The sequence below is a fragment of the Temnothorax americanus genome, unplaced genomic scaffold (genome assembly GCF_048541705.1).
Source record: "Temnothorax americanus isolate GAGA-0224 unplaced genomic scaffold, ASM4854170v1 Scaffold20, whole genome shotgun sequence".
NCBI lineage: Eukaryota > Metazoa > Arthropoda > Insecta > Hymenoptera > Formicidae > Temnothorax > Temnothorax americanus.
Window position 1 is genome coordinate 2,203,039 of NW_027509339.1, and position 17,500 is coordinate 2,220,538.

A 17,500-nucleotide genomic window follows, 5' to 3' on the forward strand; every position below is an offset into this window, starting at 1 on the left:
CGGTTTTACATGACGCTAGAAATGCGAAATCTTCGATCTAACGCTATAATGGAAAATTAGATGATAAATTAAAATGTTTAGATTTTTTTTTAGCGACTATTTATCGCGTTTTTATAAGAATTCTTAAAAACTTTTCTCAAACTTAATTCTCGCGTTATGTTAATGTTGCTGCTTTGCGTCATTTTTACTTGTCTAATTTTATCAGTTTATCTTTTCTTCCTGCTTCTCTTTCCGTTTCCATCGCGCGACGCTAATCGGAAATTCTCGTCCACTTAGAACGACCCGTTTTCCCATTGGCTGTTCCGCTCTTGAGGCTCGCTGGTCCAATTTTTTATATCGAACGAGAAGCCGCAATGCTGAAAAAAAGAAATTGTTAGCTTTATTAATAAATTTGCCGCCTCAATATTTGAACTTAATTAAAAATTGCCGTTTCGAAATGTCGAATTAAGTTGAAACAAGTTTTGACGTAGCGCGTTCCACCGACTGACGTTTCCTATATTTCATCGCGTACGTTTCTCTATGAATCAGTAAAAACGCATGTCACAAAACTATTGTCATTGTTTGACGAGAGGATTAAGTTTAGCAGATGAGGCTTCACGAAAGCCTATAATATCGACACATTTTTAGAATACAATGTGAACTCTTAATAAATCAAAGTTCTAAAAAAATGTATTGGAGGAACGTCGCGTTCGCGATTATTTTTTATCCACATCAATCAACTTAATATATTTTTAGAAAAATTTTCTTTATTCTCTTTTGGCTCGCAAAAGACTGCAGCTTTTCTTAGACGTACGATATAAACTTGGTAAAAGTAAAAGTGAAGAAACTTTATGGTAATCGTTGCACAATAATATGACAGTTTAAGCCTTTTCAAACGATAATGAATAAATGTTGAAAAAAATTAGAAAATACGAGATAGAAAGAAACGATCACTTACGCGCCCATTATAATGAATCTTTATTTCCACTGTAGATAATAATTTTTTAGCTTTTACTTTTGCCTTATATTTGTATATTTTTGTCCTTCTAACTGCGTTTTATATTAGTATATAAAATATTAATTCTTAAATGGCACACGTGGATCATTCATGCCCGTATATCGTCACTTCAAATCTTTCAATTTTTCTTTTTGGGAAAAAAAAACTTTTTAGTGATATAAATGACTTTTTTTAAGTGGAAAAACAGCAAAATTTAAATTACTCCCCAAGCATATTGAAGGGACAAATTGCGAACACGTGTGACCCATATATGCTATTAGAAGCTTTTTGACGGAATGAACATTTCCTTTTCGCTAAATTCTTGCTTTTATTATGCATATTTGTAAGTATATTTGTCAATTTGAATGTTGAAGATTTGTTCCTGTGTCTATGACGATAGATAATGAGACTATGACATAAAACGTCTATGACATAAAAAATATTGTTTTATTTTACTATCGATTTTCACACATTATTTCATTACTTATCTTTTTTAAAAATTTTTGTTTTAATAATAAAATAAAAATCAATTTTTTCTGTATTTTCTGAACCTTTTAATTATCAAAACTGACTCAGACGTGAAGTATTTATCATATATCTAGAGTCCTTTGCATTTGCACGAGATGATATAGAAAAGTATATATCTTCATATATATTGGATACAAGAATGAAGAGCTGTAGTTTCACTGCCCTTTCCAATATATGCGAATATCTAAGCGCCTGCCGAGTCTGCGCGAAATAATAATGTCAGTAATATATCGACATTTTAATTTCTGTTTAGACAAGGGTGCTTTCAAGTTTCACGTCGAGAAATTTGGTCGTTACTTCAGAATTCTCTTAATACATGGATATATTAGGTAACACATTTATTATGTGTTTGAATGTCATAAAAAAATATTTAGCGCATAATTAGCAAAAGAATTTTTTCATATTCATTCTTAGTATTTAAATGCATTGTTTTATCCACTTGATGAATACTTCAATGAAGTTTTGTATAATCATATAATTATTATTGCACATGTCATGTAAATTGAAAGCTCGAAAGAATTGATTAAATCTGTTCGAGATATCTTTTTTTAATACAAATTTGTATAAAAACTTGCTTTTCTTTTCTCCTTTTCCTTTTTAAAATATTACAGTATCTTTCGGGGAGAAATTTAAGAAACCAAGAGAATTTATTAATATTTCTGTTAAGTTATAACCAATTAACTGCGTAACAATCAATCGTCGAAACCAAGTGGTTTCTCTCGCAAAAAGGGCACTCGAACTTTCCTATTCTTTCACAGTTTTAGCCAGCATGATAAAATAAAAAGACACACAATTTCTCTCAAAACTGATATTTTCTCTTAATGCTAACGCTGTAAGTATGTACGTGTATATATGTATATTATTATTACAACACTATTTATTACACAAGATGCGAATACAAGATTGTTTCGGCAGATCTAACGAGTATTGATTGAGTCTACAAAAAGTTTCGGGATTGGATCGTTACGTATTCGTTTTCTATCCTGACAACATGTGAATAGATACGGGAGCGATAATAATTATAGCAATATATATAATAACAATAGTAATAAAATAATATAATAATAAACGCTCTCTCGTCGCTACCCGATTTTCTACATACATGTACATAAGATTTTCGGATACAAGTGTGAATAAAACCTGCGCAAAATAATTCACAAAGAGACTTCGCTGACGAAAGTCGCGGTGCTCCAAAAGGCGGAGAAACAAGAAAAGGACTATCAATCATAAATACACAGAAGCTATACTCTCATCTCATTTATACATTGTAATATTTATTTCTCTCACGTATCACCTTTTCGATATCTATTATTACGTCGTTGAAAAATTTGGCATGCAAATTGTGGCGAGATTTTTAATGGGAGCTATTGCTAGACTCTCGAACATTAGGCGAGTAAATAGAACCTTATATACCTTACGAATGCAGACAGGTAGTTGGACCTTGCAAATTTTACGATCACCCTTCCCGTTGAACGGGAGGGGAGGATTTCTCAAGTGGCGCGCGTGTTCTTAAAACTTTAAGATGTACGTCTCTTAGCAATAAATTTTCAGTGGCCACAAAGTTATCTCGTAAAATACTCTTAAATCGTATGTATAGATCTATGTACACAATTTCATAAAATAATATTAAAATTTAATATATAGATTTCGTTTTATATTATATAATATTGCATAATCGTTGTGTACGCGTGTACGTGTGGCGCGTGTTTCTTGTTGTGTGTACGTGTTACAATATATTATTTAGTCGCTTAAATATCTCGTTTGATTATTATTCATGATGTGTATTCGTATGTTTGATATGAGAGGGTCAATCCCATATATATTAATATATATTTTTTTTTTGACGAGTAAGAGTGAATGTTGGCACAGACAGTGGCTGGGTTAAGGCACTTTGGGGTGATTGATTCTCTCCGCAGTACCTCCAGCATAACTATCTTATCGAATTCTCCCCGCTCCCTCCCCCGCTTATCCCTCCTGCAGCCCGTCGCCTGCTCTTTCGCTTCTTCGTTTACGTTTACATACATACACGTCGCGCGTAATATTATCTCGCATGACCGCACGGCTCTTATCTCCCAGTTAATTACGCGACTCTTTAACTACTTTAAAGTAAAATACGCTGTCTCTGATGAGCATTGGAGTGTAAATGGCGAACTGAGTTCAGCTCTCACAGCGGTTTCGTGAAGTTCGCCGGGAACATACCCTTCTCAGTGGTGCCTTCCTTGATACCCATTAACCAGCCTTCTTCCTGTAACGAGCAATGAATATCGTGAAAAGAAATGTCGGACGTGTTAACGCGTTAGATAACAGATAATGTAATAGATGTTGTCGAGTCTTATTTATATTCGGAGGCTTACGGACCTGCTCCTCGGGATCGTCGTACTCCACGACGCGAATAATCTCGCCGACGTCGAACGACAATTCGTCCACATCCTCGCGACTATACTTGTAAGTGGCTTTAACCCTGTATAAAACGCCCGGCGGCAGATTGTCGGTTGTCGCCCCTATAGAGAAATTAGCAGCATTTTCATATTCCGCTTCTAGAAGGATCGAGTCCGCCCCGTTAGTCATGGACCTGTCTGTGATTTCGTCCGCATGGAGATTTTGATGTGTACCAATTATGTGTAAAGTTTCGCTTTATTCGTCTAACTGCATAATTAACGTTTCATTTTCGCAACTAGGTCAGATTAACTACGACCTTGTTTTTGGCAAGACCATGCACAAAGGGGCAGGCAGCGTACCACTATTGTAATTAACAATCACCCGATACTGTAAATTCAGTAACATTCGATTTAATTGTTACGTTACATACGCGCAAATTTACTTGAAATCTATTGAGCGCAATTTTACGAAAACAAACCAATCGATTATCGTTTATTTGTTTTTGTAAAATTACGTTTCAATTATTCTTTTATTTCGTTTTTATTTTAACCAGGATCTCTGTTATTTAATTATGCAGATATTTTTAATATTACAATATAATTAAATTAAAATATCGTCTTTAAATTATTAAAGACAAAAATTTGAACATGAAGTACCACTTAATTAAGATCATTTCATATATGCGACTTCAGTTGAAATCGCTAAGATCGGATAATGTCAGGAAACAAGCACATTAAAGAACACGGCAAAGTTTAAATTAAACGGCAAGCGGCTTACCGACTGGAATATCGTACAGCTCCTCGACTCGTTTGGAAGGCGCGACTGTGTTCTGCGGCGACGCATCTTGATTATTGAGAGAATTATCATTGCTGTTAGCGTTGCTGTTCGCGTTGCTATTAGCGTTGCTATTAGCGTTGCCATTTATCTGGGTGGTCGGCGATGTATCTCTGGGCGCAGCGGGCGCGGTATCGTCCAAAGCTGAAACACGCGAGAGAAAGCACACTCAAAACTGAATGCCGAGCCACAATACGGCCTTTCGGAACGTTTCGCGTCTTGTTCTTAGCGTAACAAGGACATTACAGGCATGCGAGTATTAGCGTCACATGTATGCGCGTATATATAATTAGTGCACACGCGCACAAATCCAACTTAAACAAAAATACAGCATAATAATTACCTCCTGAGATATTGTTCTGCGCTGGCTGTGTATTAATTATTAGGCTGAAATATAAATTAGAATTATTAGTATTATATAACTACTACAGCTCTTGGTTTTACACTTTGTATAATTATTATTCTATCATATCATATTTTATATAACAATTAACCGCTGCAATATCTCGTTTTATGCAATAGCAAAATTACGTTTATCTTTTGAAATTACTGTCTTTAAAAATTACCACTTTTGAAATTTATGTAACTCCTCTTTGCGTTACTTATTAATTTCAATTTTACAGAATCGATTTACTTACGACGAATTCGCATTAGGCGACTTCGGTGATTGCGGTTCCGTGCTTTTCTTCAGTGTGTAAGATCCTCGCTGACTTTCATTAGCCAATTTATCGACGATCGCTTCTAATTCGGAATATACCTGGGAACATGAATATTAATAAAAAAAGATATAACAGCTATATACATATTATTATACTACAGAATTTTTTCTATTTCTTTCTTCATTGAAATGTATATGTAAAAATTAAAAGATTTACTATGGAATTCTGTGAATCTTTTAATTTTTATATAATTTTAATGAAAAAAAGCCAAATAAAATTCATGTTAAACTCTGCTCGAAATCAATTAAAATACAAAATTCCAAAGTATTAAATCTTGTTTAAAAATGCTTGAAAAAAATATTTTTGAAGGGACTCATCTCCGTTACTAATCTTTAATATTTTAGATACCTTGGCACTTTCAGTGTGAAACACTTGTTCCGCGGCAAAGAGCGTTTGCAGATTTGTGACGAGGAAAAGAACGCGCGAGTCGTATAATGCCGGTAGTTCGTCGTGCAGCTCTGAATTTAGTTGCTCATATGTACGTTTTGCTTCCTCCAGCAGCTCCTTCCCCCGCGATACTTTAAGCTCGTCCCTCTTCTTTGGATTACACTGCAACGATTGGAAGTTGTGTCTCTGACTGTCATAATCCACCAATTTACGCCCACGCTTGTCGACCTTTTTCTGGAAAATCGATAAAATCCTCGAAATATAGCAGTTATATAATATTTTATTACTAATTTCCTCCTAAATTACTACTTATCAATTCTGTGATTCCGTCGTAAATATCGTACAAAATACCAAGAAAAATTCCTAATTTGTTTTTAATCTTTATTGTCATTTTGATAATTTTGAAGTAACGAAATATTATTTTACGTTTCCAGTGATCATCAAAACAGGAACGTCGTGATTTGGTAAAAAAAAAAGTGTACAAGAGAAGAATGAAATAAAGATTAATTAATTTATATACTAATCTAGTTGTGCGATTAATAAAGTTTTACTTTTTATGGCAAATCGCGAGAAAAGAGTATTATTGATATAATGAAGAAACCTGGTTGCAACCAGTCGAGGGTTGCACGGAACGTACCCTCATCTCCGGGAATTGGCTTTGATATGTGTTGAGCGGTACAAGAACCTGGTCCGCGAGCTTGTGAGTGAAATCTTGCCACAGCATGTCGAGATTTTGTGCCTGTACGTACAACAGATCGTGCCCGGTCCACTGGCTCTCGTAGATCTCATTCAACGAGTCCATGAGCGTCTTCGACGCGGCCTGCACCGCTGAAAAAACGAAACGTCGATTCGCTCTCGTTTACCTCGTCTACTTTTCATTGGCATTTTAATTGTCATTTGGAAAATTACTGCTAATGGAAAAAAACGCGCTAGAGGAAGATTTATCCTCTCAAGTCGAAGACACCGCGTAACGCGGTCGTCGGGAGAGACGGACAAGTTGTTTCGTAAGACGTGGAGAGAAACTTTTTTTCACGCCGATTTTCCATCACGGCGACACGTGTCTTTTTGCTTCAGGAATAAACGCGCGACGCGGGTGACTACTTTCCTGACCTACATCTAAACCTCTCCTAGTGCATTCACCTACAGCGATAAGCCGATTGCTTACAAATTCCTCACTCCGGCTCGCGTAAAAGTTGCGGAGTGCGGCTTTATCGCTCGCGTTGAATTTCGATGTTCGGAATGCCTCGAACTGCAAGAAGGGAGACGAGACGACACATAATCGTCTACATAAATCGACATAACATTTAATTTATATGTGACATTGCAATACAATTTTTCAATTAAATATTTCTTTTAATTATGCATTTTTGATTTGCGCTATTTTAATTAAACTCCTAGATACAACATATATAAGAAATATGCTATATATATATATATATAAAATCCAAATTATATAAATAAAATAATATAAAATGCTTTACCATAAAAAATACCAATCTCCATTGACTCGACGAATTCACGTGAAATAATTATAGGCGTTTCTAACAGACCTACTCCTATAGGCGCCACTGAAGGCAGTCAACATCGTTCATGGCGCTAACATACTCAACTAATTAATTCGTCGTTAATGCAAATTACGTAAGCGGGTAAGCATTGCAGGTTGCCATAATTCTCAGTATGATCGCTTTTTACTCGGTTCAACGAGAGTGGCGCGCGCCGGCGTCCTCATTAGTTTCTTTTTTCTCATTTGGAACTTGGACTCGGAGGTAGAGCGGAAAAAATCGCGAAAATTGTGCGATGAATCGTCGGCGATTGGATTTGCAACGCAAATACGACGGACATGGCTTTCGTCGTATTTCCCCGCCGCGCTGTCCGCGTTTACGGTTTCGTCGCATGTTACGTTCCTACCGACACGGTTTCGCATGCGGGTATTTATGCGTGAACGACACTATAGCTGCGTCCCGTCCGCCGAGTGATAAAAGGAAAGCTAAGAGACGCTAACGCGAGTCCGCTGCGCACTCCGAGATTAACACGTACCTCTCCCAAGGAAGTCGTCCGCGACCGCGTCGTCGGCGACGTTTGCCTAACGGGAAACGGCGGCGTCCCTGAATTCGTCGTGCCTATATTTCTTTTCCGCACGTTTTTGTCGATTTTTAGCCGCGGGTCTCCAGCGAAAATTAAAATTCGTGGTCAGCGGTACGTCGAGGCGTACCGATATCTCTGAAAGGCCAGAGGCTATAAAAAGCATGCGAATAACGAACAACGTCGCTGCGTAGACCAGCCAAGCGTGGAAAAGTTGTTTGCGACTAGCAACAACGATTCGAGTAGGAGGGATTAAAGATCGGATGACGTTTTTCTATTGATTTCGCGTGTTTTTGCCAGTCCTCGTGTCAAGACTCGCCATCAAGGTGAGAGAGACAATAAAGAAGCGCGACGTCGGGTCTCCGGTCTCCAGCTTCTAAAACGCGTAATTCCACTCGCGTGAAGCTGAAGCAGATATAGAAACTTCGTGGAGACCTGAATAAGACTTTATCGTTGCATCGAGCGTCAGTGCCAACCGCTTTATAAATTGATAATAATTTTAATTAGTAATAATCTAAAATTGATAATAAATTTTATGCTATATGAATCACAATGCGCTTCTACAACAACACAATATGTACATACATCGCGCGATTGTTAATCGTAATTATGCCATAATTTTTTCACACATTATAAATCACAGACAAATTATTATTTATTTATTATATTATTATTTATGAAACAAAATGCGGAGCAAGAATTAACTTTAAAATTCGGATGATACCTCAAATTCTCTCAAAGGTCGTTTCGTATGTGTCTATGTACCTCTGCGATGCATTACCGCGAATATACACGGCGATTAAAATATTACGTCGGTTTCTCTCGACAGTAATTGATGCCGACGAGCCGTGCGCGGGTACCGCTGGTGGTCGTTATTCAACGTCTGCGAGTTATACATCTGTCCGTCATTCATCCGACGATATACGCGAATGGGAGTGTCGGATAAACGGCGAAAATCATTTTCCCCGATTGATGTTGATGACAGCCTTCGGTTAAGTTAATCAACTCGGCGCGCACGACAGAGGTTTCCAATAAGTCTTTTCGGCACTTATATTAGATGAAAGAATTACATTCAGTTACGTAACTTTACTTAAAATTCAAAATAATTTGTAGACATTCTTTTTATCCCTGTATGACGCAAAAATTTTGCCTCTATATAATTATTATATCGTAACGCATAGAGGAAAGAAAGAGGGGAGAAGACGCGCTGAGGAATATTAATTCTGAGCTAACGCGCGATAGACGCATTTATCTTAATCTGCAAAAAAGAGAGGACAGAGTACAAAGTTACGGAACAAGTAATTCAGCCTCCACGTGAGCTTGGCAACCGGGTCACGGCGATGCAAGGTTGCGTGAATATTTTTTTCCTTTTTAATACATGTTGCGTTTCGCATGGGTTTGTTAATTCGACGCTGATCCTATAAATACAAAGAATTTTACGTACTACTTACGTCACATAGATGTATACGACAGAAAAAAAAGGAATTCTCAAGAATTTATGAAATGATAACTATTTAAATCAATTTTTAATATATTTTCATGCGCTTTCTATAAAATTTATATATCGAAAAAACGTAACTGATTAAAGAATTGAAAAAAAAATGTCACAATTTTCAAACACTTGTTATGAATTATAGAAATTATCAAGACATTAATAGCTCTATAGCAAGGTTCGCCAGCGTGAATATAGCTATTCTCTGACGAATCGTCGCTTCTGCTGTGCAGTTTGTAATTATGTAATATAAAATTTTACATCTGTCAATTGTCATGAATACGTTGTTAAATAAGCGCTTACGTAAAATTCTAATGCCTAATCAATATCCGACATATGTTCTAGACGCTGAATAGATAATTAAACGCCTAATCATTCGAAAGTTAAGATGCTCAACCGCGATGACGCATGCCACCGTAATTATTGCTATACATTCGAAACTCCATATAAAGAATCTCTTTATAGCGAATCGTTAAAATCTGTGTGTACACTTAAGCATCCGATTTATCGATAATATCGCGTTTTCCCTCTGCACTATACGTGTAAAACATGAGAAACATTAGCGCGCCTAATAAATATAAAATAGCAACTGCCGTTTAAAGGGAAGACGAGTTGGTTTCGCTCAGCGGGACAACTTACCTCGAACACACCTGATGTAATTGTTGAACTCCTTTTGCAGTCTGTTAGCGGAGTTCTGTTGCCTCGTGAAGTTCTGCAGGTGCTCGTCGAATATATCATCCGCGGTTCGATCGACCTTGCCCAGATTCTGAAGAAACTGCAACGAGAAAAAAATGCGTCTTCAATTTTTAATTCGCTTTTATATATTAATCGCCTTTATATTTTGGCCGCATTCCGATATTTAGTGTCAGCAACAGTCAGTACTGAAAATTTATAGTATACGCGACGTAAAATATAAAAAAATAGATTTTCAGTACACTGACAGTGAATATCGAAATGCAGCCATTATCAACATGATCTGCGGGTATCGATCTGAAGTGAAATTAATACGGTAATTAATAAAAATTGTAATATACAATAGCAATAATAATACGGAATATCTTTATATATGCGCTATATAATGAATATGATGTAATTTATGTAAAAGATTGAAAGAAACATATAAACGAGCGAAAACTTACAATGCTTATATGAATAAATAACGGAATAAGTCGATAAAACATATGCTCATAATTTATTGAATCACCGTACATTCATGTAGGTAATCGGAAAACTTTCTGACGGAGTTGAATGAAACTCGAGGACGTGTGCGTAATTTTTTGCGTGGGTCTCTTCCCACAAATGTTAGCCTTGCGTAGGTGTGAAGTATCTCCATATAAGATGCTCAATATATAATGTTCAATTTTTCTTCCTCAGACTTGTCAGTCTGATCGAAATTCGTCTATTGAAAACAATTTTGAAAACGTAATTTTTTAAATGTCTCGTCCTTTTTATCTTGAATATATTCATTTCTATTTTTATTCATTTACTGTTATCACTCGTGAATGGAGCCTATTTGACAAAATTGCAATTAAATACTAGTTACAATTTTGTCAAAGACTCAAATACTAATATAATCTTATTAATATAATTTTTCTCGCGATTCCAGTGGTTCAAATATGTGTAAACAAAGCCATGAGTTAAGATCCAAGTTTCAGTATAAAATATTTCAAGAATCTTCAAGCTTTCGTTAAAATAGTGCTTCTAATTGAGAAACTATTTATGTGTCATATTTCTGTTAAAGAGAAAATTTGGCTTAAGGCAAAAGAAATCTCCATATTTCTCCATAAACTTCACGGAGTGAAGTATATCAAATGTGACATTTCTCATGGTTGACTATACAAATGCGGGTAAACGCATGGCTATCGCAAATAAGGCCTTTGAACCGTGCTCGTCACGAAACGATATAAACACCGTCTGTATTATCATCGCATCGTGTGGAAGATCTGTGATAATCACGCCTGTTATTTAAACTTTAATTAACATTATCTCACGGACGTTCCGTGCATTAATACAAAAGTGTCAAAGTTAAAGAACATCAGTGTATAATTAGTTCACGCCTATTCCAAGGGTTAAAACATTTCCTATATTTCATAAATTTATTTACGAGATGCACGATAACAGACCCTGCTAAACCTTATCGGTTCATAAAATAAAAAAGTGGATGTGGATACCGATAAAAATAATAATAAACAGCTAATTAATTTTGTCGAATGCGTTAAAGTGATTTATATTCGCGTTATTTCCTCAGCCTCCCCTGCCAAGTTAATAAAGAAATCTATCGGAGCCTCCGCGCGTACTCCACTGCCATTATTATCGGCAATAAGGCGCGACGGGAAAGGACGCGGATGATGTAACAATAGCTATCGACCGCGGAGAAATTTCACGCCGGGAATGCCATTCGTCGATTTTCATTTACCTCCGTGACACCTGTACGATCTTCAATGGCGGGAAAGAGATCGCCCTTTCGAGAAATTATCTAAAGCTATAATAGGTATCAGCAAACTATTGGAAATTCTATTGATCTTCAAATTTCGAATTGAATCATGATTATCTATAGAATATGTAATATGTACAAAAAGGAAAGAAATTATATAGTATCTCAGATTTATCTAAAGACCGTATTTTACATAGAAAGATATTTGAGAAATATTTTACTTTACATTATATTTAAATTTATTTAAAATTAGATTACTTTATTATTAAATTGAAAAAAAACTGTTGTATTTTTTATTATCGCCAATTTTACCAGAAAAAGTATTAAGTATTTAATTAAATAATAGTAAATAATGTATTTATAAAATAAATTCAACGTGCGCATTATAAATTTATATAAGTTCACAATTTAAAACTCTGGAATATCCCCTCTATTTTCTTTTGCTAAAAAAGTAGCTTGATATTTCCGAGATTGGGAATTAGACTGGAACGCGAAGAAAGATGCTGATGCCGCGGCGCCCATGTCGACCGTCTCTCTTGGGCTGGGCCAGAAATCAAAGGCTGGAACGTCCGTGATGGAAATCGCGAGTCGGCCATTGCGTAACCACCTCTATATCGCCGACTGACTCCGTTCGCGAAGCCGGTGATCTGTCCGCGCCGCGGAGGCGAGGGGCACGCCGACCTTCTGCTATATACATGCAGATCGTCCGTCCCGCTCTCCTCTCGTCCCGTCCGTCCCGGAGAAACGAGAGGAAATCGCGCGTCGCGTTGTATCATCCAGTAATTTCCGTTCTCCAGTTTCCCGGGGAATTAATCGTGCCGCCGGCCGCCGCGCCGGTTACACGCGGTGCGACTCTCGTAACGCCAGCGAGTCGGAACGACACACGTCGAACTAGTTCAAGCCTTCGTCACTTTAACCTTCCGTCGGTCTATATCACGACCTCGAATGAGCATTGTCGCAAATTTACAAATTGTACATACATAGTTCATCGGTATAAACGTGCTGAAGTATCGCGCGAGATAAATCTACATTCAGGGCGAGACAGACGAAATGATTAATTAGCTTTAGAATTTTCGAAATTAATCATCTCTGAGTAAGATTGATTTTCTTCCGAGAAAGAACATCGATTATCGAAGTTACATCAACCATAAAGGCAATGGCTATCTTTTTATTTATCTGACACGATAAAAGAATTTTGTCATACGATAATTCATAATGATGTAATTCCTGGAAACTGATACGTAAAAGAAATGGACATCTCTGATACGGTATCATCTTTATCGTACATTTAAATCTTTATGGACCCAAACATTCACGTAGAAATAATTTATTGCATAATTATGTCGATTCATCAATGATATATAAAAAGATGTTGATATTATGTTTGTTAGAGATAATATCGCAGGTGCAACAAATTATGGAATTTTTATTTTAATTACCTTTATTCGACGAGAGCAGTTAATAAAACACATGTGTTGCACGCGTCCGGCATTTCGCCTGTTATCAGAGGCATAAACGTTTAGATTAATTCTTTCAACTACCTCTATGGCGTTATTAAAGGCGGTTAACCTGCGCAACGATGTTATTTATCGCCTGATATGTGATTTATTCTAATAGGACGACCATTTAGAAAGAAATTACATTTCGTGATGTTGAAGCACAAAATGCAGAACTAGAAAAGCTTGACGTTAATTTTTTTTCATCTTAAATAACAAATAACAATACATATCATTTTATTGCAATCGCACGTAATTAGCAATAAAATACGAAATTTTTAATAGGAAATTGAATCGCGACAGGCTTATGAGACTCGGGTTCGGTCGTTCAGGAGAGTGCGAGAGATTAATCCTATTAACTCGCTCGTGCACTTTCAGGTCAAGATCATCCTGCATGCCATATATAATTTTCTCGTTGCAGCTTTAAAAGTACTGTTGCTACGATTTCTATCTCGCTCCATAATATTAAGACAGCAGTGGTCTCTCCTTAAATGAAAGAGGTTAAACTCGATATGCATCATTCAAGGAAATTTAATGTAGAAAATTCGGATTAAACGCCATGGTATCTATCTTGAACGTCTCGTCGTGAAGTCTAAAAGCTAAAACGTTTAAATTATCCGATACGTCAAGCGACGAGAGATATACCGCATATATGATAGTCGGACAAAGAAAAGAGATTAGAGCGCGTGAGATTAAAATGTCTGTTGTTTTCGATATTTAATACGATCTTTTTATGAATCATCGACTACAGAGAACGTGCTCTCATCGCGAGATAAGCCTCGGGCGAGTACGCGTATTAGCCGGAGCAACAAAAATAGTGTTATCTCGGAGTGAGTCACGAGCGGTGCCGCGAAAAATTTCGCCCCGCAAGTTGCACTTGCAGACGCAGCACAAACATATTGCAGATATACCACATCCTATTGGTTATACGGTATATCGGCTGTACCGTTACGCATCGTGATACTTGTTTCGCGAAATATTTTGTTTTATGAAAGAACGCGAGACTTTGTTATCAAAGATGCCTATATATACCTCTATACGGTATAATCAATACGCAAATTGTTTTCAAGCCTTAATCTAAATCCAAGCGAAATTTACATATATTTCTCCTCAATTCTCGAGGATCATTTAAATTCAACGAAAATCATGTATCTTGCGTGTGAAATCGGCCGCACGATTCTCCTATTGCAACCTTTGTAAACCGAGATTAATGCATGCAACGACCCTGATTGGCACGGTATTGACAGACGTTCAAGCATCGGCGTCTGACCGACAAGGTGCCTACTGCACGACTGTGCGCGGTGTTTTCACCAGTCCGAGAGACACGAGACACGATTTTTGTCACGATTCCGTGCGCCTTCGTACCGTTATCCGGTTAACGTAGTCTCCGTTCGATACCTGCCTCGTACAACAGGTGAGAACGAAGACTGAACTGGTTTACACGCGTATATAGCCGACTTGCATATATTATTAATACAATATTATTAGCGTGCTTGTAACTGTAAGCATCGAGGTGATACGAACATCCTGTCGACTGCGTAATTGCGTAAAAAAAAACGCTTATATTCAAATTTCACAAATTTTATTTATAAATTTTACAAATATCTAGAATCCCGTAAATATCACCGGTTTCTGTAAACCTTGTTAATAAGTCTGAAAATTATCGTGAAATTCCTTTCAACGACTTCGCTCGAGCGGAGGTAAATATCAGCACCCAATTGCGCGGCGACTCTAGAAACCTTTTTTTTCCCCCTCGAGACATTATCCTCGACAGTTCGTTCAATTATACTCGCTGCTTCCGGCGTTTTCTGTATAAATAGGAAAACTTTCTCTCGTGCGATAGGTAACGCGCCTAACGGGTATACACGGAAGATTCCTCGTCGTGACTCGTTCGACTCTTACGTCGCCCATCCCGAGAGAATTTATACTTAAAATTCTGAGCCGGCTTTCCGGCGCGGCCGCGCGCGAATTTCTATTCTTGTGTGTAGTCGATTTTCCAGGTGCTCGACGCGACGAAGGCAGAGTTGTATGTGGGTACACGCTGTGTGTATTATTTTGCGCGATAAGAACAACATATGGGTCAGAATTTTCTTGGAAAAGACGTCCCGACTCTTTCGTTTTACATTAAAACTGTATGTCCAATTACCTTGGTCTGAATACCTCGGAGATTTAATCTGCGTCTTAATACGACGATATGAGAAATAAATTATTATAAAGATAATGACGGCAACGAGAGAATTTTTTTTTACTTTCTTTTAATTCTTTTATATATACACTACCGGTAGCTGAAAATAAGTACCTACTCGCGCAATGATCGAGCATTGGAACGCGACCAATTACAGCTGTCTCGCTGATATGGTACACATTCGCGTGTCGGTAAACTTCACGCGTGTGAGTAATAATACTAATTGGTAGTGGTGGTAATTAATAATACAGATGACATAAATAGATAGCGTTAGAAAAGAACTATTAGAATTCTGGGCTTTGAAGTCAGAACTGCATTTCCGTATCCTATATATATATATATACGTGAAACGATTCTTCGAAGGTTCATCAGGCTTCCTTTTGCCAGCGAGTTCAACATTAATTTATCGGACCAATGAAAGTAAATCTGCATTTATGCACCGGGATGCTTCGGGGGATGCTGTATTTTTAATAACGCTGGTTCCAAATCCGAACGGACCCGGACGTGTCGTTTCCGAAATAGATGGTCCTCTCTCGGGCTTATTAATAGTCGAGCAGATGACGCGAATGTGCCGTTGCATCGCTATTATTGTGCCATCCTATGGCCCCGTTTCGCCACTTGCTGGTTCACATTGTGCTCCGGGAGAACCATTGTCGTAGAGACGGTGTCATGCGGGAAAAAATGCGAAGTACTTTTGCCGTGAGCGAAAATTATATAAATCGAACTTGTAATCCCGTAAGAGAAACGTCTAAATGTCTCTTCAAGTAGCATTTCTTTTTATATAAGGTTTATAAAAGTACTGTAATATTCAACACAGATTAATAATTATGTAAGTTGAAATTTGATAAAACGTTCTTATATCAAGATTGTTAATTATATGTATAAGAATTCACGGCAAACTTTTTAAATGTCATTAATATTTAACGCGATATAAAATCTGTAAAATACTGTGATTTAATCAATTTAATGTATGCAAAATGTGACAAAAATCCAAAAGACGTGGGTCAATCCCACGATAGCGACCCGTTAACAAAAGTGATAAAGTTTTTCCAGGATCGCGATGAGCGAGCGGAGCGACGAAGCCTTTTTTTGGCGTTTCGCGGATGGTGTTCTCGGCCGCGCCGGAGCCGTGTGCGCGGAACCAGTCGCGGAGACCACCAGGAAGGAACGAGAGGAGTCGGAATGTTGGCGCGGAGTTCGGACATCAACCTCTCGGGCAGTCGGCCCGCCGTTCGCCACGAGCGGCCAATCCGGCGCCCATCGGCGAACGGTAATTCGTGCCCGTACATATGCGTGCGCGACCCACGGCTTGAACCCTTTCTCGCTCTTCAATGAGAGAGAAAGAGAAAAAAAAGAGACGTATAGTATATAAGTATATAATAGCTTGTACTTAAATACCTAAATACCATTCTTGTACTTAAATAAATAGGTATTTCTGCTGTGTCATAAATAGATATTGTGCGTGTAATACGTTTTCATTACAAAGCTCATATCGAGATATTAAGTTTGAATTAATATTAATATTGGTATTAATATTAATTTATGATAATAAATACATATATAAATTATATTTATTATAATTTATTCGCTTTGATTGCCAGTTTTGCGAGAACATCTACAATATTTTCCGCTTCAAAAGCTAAATTCCGAAAGTTAGATGAATTAACATAAATATGCGATTCCAATTTCGTAGTGTGTTCATGTTTTGTCCCTGAAATGCTTGTCTGAAACTTTTGTGCTGCCACGAAGTGAAGTGCATAATGACAGGACGGAAATATGTGGTCAAGGGCTGCCAATTGAATACGCATTATGAAATAGTGAAATTGCAATCTCTGTGACGAACTATACCGGCATAATCTGTCATATCGTGTAAAGCCAAATAAATAAATGAATAAATAAATTATATAATTATCAAAAAATTACTATAGATATTATAAAATTAGTATAACACTTTCCTTTTATATTTTATAAAAGAAAAATTATTCCTG

At 37.1% G+C, this 17,500-nt stretch overlaps 1 protein-coding gene across 6 annotated transcripts in view; it reads right to left on the reverse strand.

Moving 5' to 3' along the window:
• Positions 1–2,361: 2,361 nt before the first annotated feature.
• Amph (amphiphysin) overlaps positions 2,362–17,500 on the reverse strand; it is a 37,132-nt gene continuing 21,993 nt past the window's right edge. The window contains exons 2-9 of one of the 6 annotated variants that reach the window (XM_077406066.1): positions 10,037–10,172; positions 6,461–6,651; positions 5,785–6,057; positions 5,356–5,474; positions 5,061–5,104; positions 4,661–4,861; positions 3,863–4,041; positions 2,362–3,749 (exon numbers count right to left, since the gene is read on the reverse strand). In XM_077406066.1, coding sequence (XP_077262192.1) covers positions 3,669–3,749; positions 3,863–4,041; positions 4,661–4,861; positions 5,061–5,104; positions 5,356–5,474; positions 5,785–6,057; positions 6,461–6,651; positions 10,037–10,172 — 1,224 coding nt within the window. In that variant the 3' untranslated portion in view covers positions 2,362–3,668. Of the gene's footprint in view, positions 3,750–3,862; positions 4,081–4,660; positions 4,862–5,060; positions 5,105–5,355; positions 5,475–5,784; positions 6,058–6,460; positions 6,652–10,036; positions 10,173–17,500 lie in introns of all 6 variants that reach the window. The other 5 variants (XM_077406065.1, XM_077406067.1, XM_077406069.1 and 2 more) reach the window with 5 other exon arrangements.